At 43.0% G+C, this 6,000-nt stretch overlaps 1 protein-coding gene across 1 annotated transcript in view; it reads left to right on the forward strand.

Annotated features, from left to right (window-relative positions):
• The window catches only part of tatdn1 (TatD DNase domain containing 1), a 47,109-nt gene extending 44,061 nt beyond the window's left edge, over positions 1–3,048 (forward strand). The window contains exon 12 of the mRNA XM_060915324.1: positions 2,735–3,048. Coding sequence (XP_060771307.1) covers positions 2,735–2,837 — 103 coding nt within the window. The 3' untranslated portion in view covers positions 2,838–3,048. The remainder of the gene's footprint in view (positions 1–2,734) is intronic.
• Positions 3,049–6,000: the final 2,952 nt, after the last annotated feature.

The following is a 6,000-nucleotide window of genomic DNA, read 5'->3' on the forward strand; positions in this document are numbered from 1 at the left end:
TTTTGTAACATACCATAATAATTTGGCATAAGATTATTTATAGCTACATTAATTTTTGTACTAATTTCGTGCAAGAGTGTCACACCTGCGCGCCTTGACGCGCGCATCAGATAGACTCACAGGCGCGCTCTGGACAGCGCGCATGCCAAGCGGACTCTCGCGTGAGTGCTGTAAATGACTCGCTCCTGCGCAGGATTAAGGCGCAATCAGCACACCTAAATAAAAACCGTGAAAACGCACTTACTTTGTGAAGTATTGAGTTGCGTTGCTGACACATTACCGAGCCTTATTTCCTTGTTTGTTTTCCTGATCCCTGATTTCCTGTTTCTTGTCTTTGATTCTGCCGAGTCTGCGATAGCCTGTTTGTGCCTCGCTCGACCTGTTGCCTGTTTCACTGTTTTACGATTTTGCCTGCCGTTCTGGATTGTTTGTGTCTTCACTTGTATTAATAAACACACCTTCTGCACCATCACTCCCTGACAGAGAGAAGCACATTCACCTGTTCATATGTCATGTTCAGGAACAAACTAATGTTAATGGCGCTAAAACAGCCACCATCAAACAGTGCGGTTGGAGTCTTGTTCTCGGACTCGACTTGAAGTTTTCTTTAATGACTTGGACTTGAACACTGGAGACTCGAGGTTTAGTGACTCGACTACAACACCAGAGCCTAATCTAGGGCGCATAATACACGATAATACGCGTTTTTTATCTGTCTGTCGCACATCCACTTTTTGGGCACAAGAGTGATATCGCGTATCTATTCATTTTGTCGCGCATTTATAAGTAGAGAGCGTGTAGTCGCGTTTTACTGAATCTTGTGCGTCAGCACCAGCTAGCAAGCACTGCGGTAAATATAGCGTTGTTTACACACCAATTGGAAAATATCGGAAAGGACCGAAGTATTCCGAATGGTTTATTTAGCGGGTAAAACAGTTTTGTGAACTATTATATCATTGGTCACTGAACCGGAAGACAGTGTATCTCAACCAATCATGTGAAGCGTTTTTTAAAAATGCCCAAAAGCACATGGCATATCGTTATGTCTCAGCCAAACATAACAATCAGACCCTCCAGGATTTCGCGAGGTTGCGATTTGTAACTTCAACGCAACTTCAACCAATCCCCACGAATTCAGGGCGGTGTTGCAATTATATCCAATCACCGCAACTTTCCCGCAAATTTGACCAATCGTTGGCGTCGTCTTGAGGTGACGTCGACAAACTACCTTCCGCATTACTTCTGTGTATACGTTCAAGAGAAGCAGCATGTGCGCAGTGTTGCCAGATTGGGCGGTTTTAAGTGCATTTTGGTGGGTTTTGAACATATTTTGGGCTGGAAAACGTCAGCAATATCTGGCAACACTGCATGTGCGAGTCAGTGTTTATATAGGCTTAAATTCTGTTACTGAAAGTGTGTTGTGTTTACAGTGAAGGACTGTGTGCACTTTACATTATTTTTGTACTTAATACAAGGAATTAATGGATGCCAACATTTTTGACAAAATGGTATTTTATTTTCCATTGTTTAGGCAGCTTCAGCATCATACTGTGAGATTCTGTTCAAATTGTTTTTTTCTTCTATGAAGCCTGAGCCATTTATTTTATTAGTTTATAATTATTGTTTAATTTAGTCTTCAGGAGAGACTGCCTGCACACAGTACTAGTATTAATAGTGTTTTTCTTACATGAAAGCTGAGGCATTTATATTATATTTTAAGGGAACTTCATGTTGTGCTGTGAGGTTCTCTGCACTTTAACTTTTGAACCAACAGGTGCATTTGGATAAGTAAAGCCTATTTTTCTGCATTTTTGTAGTCCTGGTAATCTTACACATTCTACATGATTGCTAGTTGGTTTTTTTTGAGTAATTTGTTTAATTTTTCTTGCTGAAAGTTCAATTTAGTATTATGTTGTTAATGATCTTCTAAAAGTAAAGATTAATAAAGCTGTTCTGTTTATAGATGTACTCTTGAAAATATCTACCAATGTATTACTTATTTTTCTGTCCCCACTAACTGGAACAAATGAGGGATATTTTTTACCCATGTTAATATTTTCTGTCCCCTGTTTCTACAACTAGTGAGGGATCTGTCCCCTATTTTCAAATTCCTAGATTAGGCTCTGCAACACTGGGACAGACAACTGGACATCAACAGAAACAAATATCGTCCAAGGGGAAAAAAGCAATAAAATATTGAGTGAACAGGTGTAGGGATGGAGGAGCACTGAAGGTCAGAAGGAACAAGGCTGGTGGATCGTGGAAGCCACTTGAGCTGAGTAGAATGCGTGATGTGAGCTGATCTTTTTATTATTAGAGAGACGCTCGGGTTTCTACTGAAGCTGATCTAAGGTTTAGTCAGAAAAGTGAATTAGATTCATTAATTAAGGCAAGGAATTACCATCCACTTCGACACTGTGTCCCAGTTACCATGGAGCTGAAACCCATCAGTTCTTCAGGTGTACTCTCTGTAGTATCAACAGAGATGCATGCGTGGGGGGCGTCGTGGCTCAGGTGGATAAGGCACCATACCATAAATCCGGGGACCCGGGTTCGATTCCGGCCCGAGGTCATTTCCCGATCCCTCCCCGTCTCTCTCTCCCGCTCATTTCCTGTCTCTACACTGTCCTATCCAATAAAGGTGAAAAAAGCCCAAAAAATATCTTTAAAAAAAAAAAAAGAGATGCATGCGTGTGTTTCAGTATGTGAGTTCTGTTTGTGCTCGTGTCTTCAGCCAGGTGCTGGAGGTGATGGCAGCAGTGAGGAACGAGGATCCAGCTGAGATGGCCAACACCATCTACAACAACACGCTGAAGGTGTTCTTCACTGGGAGCTGATGCCACACCACCTCCCTCACTGTGCACCTTTAGAAGTCTGGACGATCAAACAGTTGTCCTGTGAGAACTACGTTTATTTCCTCAGTGGAGCTGCTGATGCCCCACTTACTGTATGAGGTCATGTGGAGCAGACATCCTGAACCTTTCACACAGCTGGTGCAATGCTGAAATGAATTTTAATAAATATATGCTCTGGATGAGTTTGCATGTTCTCCCCGTGTCCGCGTGGGTTTCCTCCGGGTGCTCCGGTTTCCCCCACAGTCCAAAGACATGCAGGTTAGGTTAACTGGTGACTCTAAATTGACCGTAGGTGTGAATGTGAGTGTGAATGGTTGTCTGTGTCTATGTGTCAGCCCTGTGATGACCTGGCGACTTGTCCAGGGTGTACCCCGCCTTTCGCCCATAGTCAGCTGGGATAGGCTCCAGCTTGCCTGCGACCCTGTAGAAGGATAAAGCGGCTAGAGATAATGAGATGAATGAGATGTGCTCTGGATGAAAACAACCATTTGTTGACCGAGTATGGTAGCTACTTACATTACATTACAGGCATTCAGCAGACGCTCTTATCCAGAGTGACATTCAACAAGTGCAGAATTTGGGTACAAGGAGTGCTGAACTTCCAGACAAGAACTTGTTAGCACTTACATTAAATCTATCGTAAATGTGCTACAATTAGAGAACCAGCCAGAGATGCATTGCAGTACTCACAGAAGAAGTTCTAGAACTGCTTACTTATAATAATTCTAGAACACTCGTGAGATATAATCATCCTAGAAACCTAATCAGTCAAGTCAACTTTACTTGTACGTATAGCACTTTTAACAACAGATGTTGTCGCAAAGCAGCTTTACTCAAAATTAAAGACTTTAAACATGAGCTAATTTTATCCCTAATCTATCCCCAAGGTGGCAAGTTAAATCTCGCTCAGACAACATGAGGAAGAAACCTTGAGAAGAACCAGACTCAAAAGGGAACCCAGCCTCATCTGGGTGATAATAGACAACATGATTATAAATAACTTGCTTCTATAACTGTGTCCTCTAGAGTCACAAAGTGTAACTGTGTAACCAGGAAATTCATTATAGTTTTAACATGAAGTCTGTTTTGTTGAAGTTATAAACTGTTCATTGATGGAAACTTGAGTGCAAAACTGTTCCTGACATCCAACTGCAGTCCTAAAGTTAGCAAATTAACTGTAGTCCTCAGCCATAAAAGCATTACTGTAAGTATCCAGAGCATCCTCCAAGTGCGACTTTCGACTGTTCATATGGGGCCGTCCTCTACAGCAACGATGTGATGAGACTCCAGCCAGACGTAGGGCATCAGGATGGATCAGGCAGGCCCGAGGAGCAGAAGAGGTCAGCATCTTACTGGTGTCTCAGGATCGACATGTACAGTGGTGCTGGGAAATTTCTGAACCCTTTAGAATTTTCTATATTTCTGCATAAATATGACCTAAAACATCATCAGATTTTCACACAAGTCTTAAAAGTAGATAAAGAGAACCCAGTTAAACAAATGAGACAAAAATATTATACTTGGTCATTTATTTATTGAGGAAAATGATCCAATATTACATATCTGTGAGTGGCAAAAGTATGTGAACCTTTGCTTTCAGTATCTGGTGTGACCCCCTTGTGCAGCAATAACTGCAACTAAACGTTTGCGGTAACTGTTGATCAGTCCTGCACACTGGCTTGGAGGAATTTTAGCCCATTCCTCCGTACAGAACAGCTTCAACTCTGGGATGTTGGTGGGTTTCCTCACATGAACTGCTCGCTTCAGGTCCTTCCACAACATTTCCATTGGATTAAGGTCAGGACTTTGACTTGGCCATTCCAAAACATCAACTTTATTCTTCTTTAACCATTCTTTGGTAGAACGACTGATGTGCTCAGGGTCGTTGTCTTGCTACATGACCCACCTTCTCTTGAGATTCAGTTCATGGACAGATGTCCTGAGATTTTCCTTTAGAATTCGCTGGTATAATTCAGAATTCATTGTTCCATCAATGATGGTAAGCTGTCCTGGCCCAGATGCAGCAAAACAGGCCCAAACCATGATACTACCACCACCATGTTTCACAGATGGGATAGGGTTCTTATGCTGGAATGCAGTGTTTTCCTTTCTCCAAACATAACGCTTCTCTTTTAAACCAAAAAGTTCTATTTTGGTCTCATCTGTCCACAAAACATTTTTCCCAATAGCCTTCTGGCTTGTCCACATGATCTTTAGCAAACTGCAGACGAGCAACAATGTTATTTTTGGAGAGCAGTGGCTTTCTCCTTGCAACCCTGCCATGCACACCATTGTTGTTCAGTGTTCTCCTGTTGGTGGACTCATGAACATTTAACATTAGCCAATGTGAGAGAGGCCTTCAGTTGCTTAGAATTTACTCTGGGGTCCTTTGTGACCTCGCCGACTATTACACGCCTTGCTCTTGGAGTGATCTTTGTTGGTCGACCACTCCTGGGGAGGGTAACAATGGTCTTGAATTTCCTCCATTTGTACACAATCTGTCTGACTGTGGATTGGTGGAGTCCAAGCTCTTTAGAGATGATTTTATAACCTTTTCCAGCCTGATGAGCATCAACAATGCTTTTTCTGAGGTCCTCAGAAATCTCCTTTGTTCATGCCATGATACACTTCCACAAACATGTGTTGTGAAGGTCAGACTTTGATAGATCTCTGTTCTTTAAATAAAACAGGGTGCCCACTCACACCTGATTGTCATCTCATTAATTGAAAACACCTGACTCTAATCTCATCTCATTATCTCTAGCCGCTTTATCCTGTTCTACAGGGTCGCAGGCAAGCTGGAGCCTATCCCAGCTGACTACGGGCGAAAGGCAGGGTACACCCTGGACAAGTCGCCAGGTCATCACAGGGCTGACACATAGACACAGACAACCATTCACACTCACATTCACACCTACGGTCAATTTAGAGTCACCAGTTAACCTAACCTGCATGTCTTTGGACTGTGGGGGAAACCGGAGCACCCGGAGGAAACCCATGCGGACACGGGGAGAACATGCAAACTCCGCATAGAAAGGCCCTCGCTGGCCACGGGCCTCGAACCCGGACCTTCTTGCTGTGAGGCGACAGCGCTAACCACTACACCACCACGCCGCCCACCTGACTCTAATTTCTCCTTCAAATT

Source organism: Neoarius graeffei, chromosome 2, assembly GCF_027579695.1.
Source record: "Neoarius graeffei isolate fNeoGra1 chromosome 2, fNeoGra1.pri, whole genome shotgun sequence".
In the NCBI taxonomy this organism is placed as follows: Eukaryota; Metazoa; Chordata; class Actinopteri; order Siluriformes; family Ariidae; genus Neoarius; species Neoarius graeffei.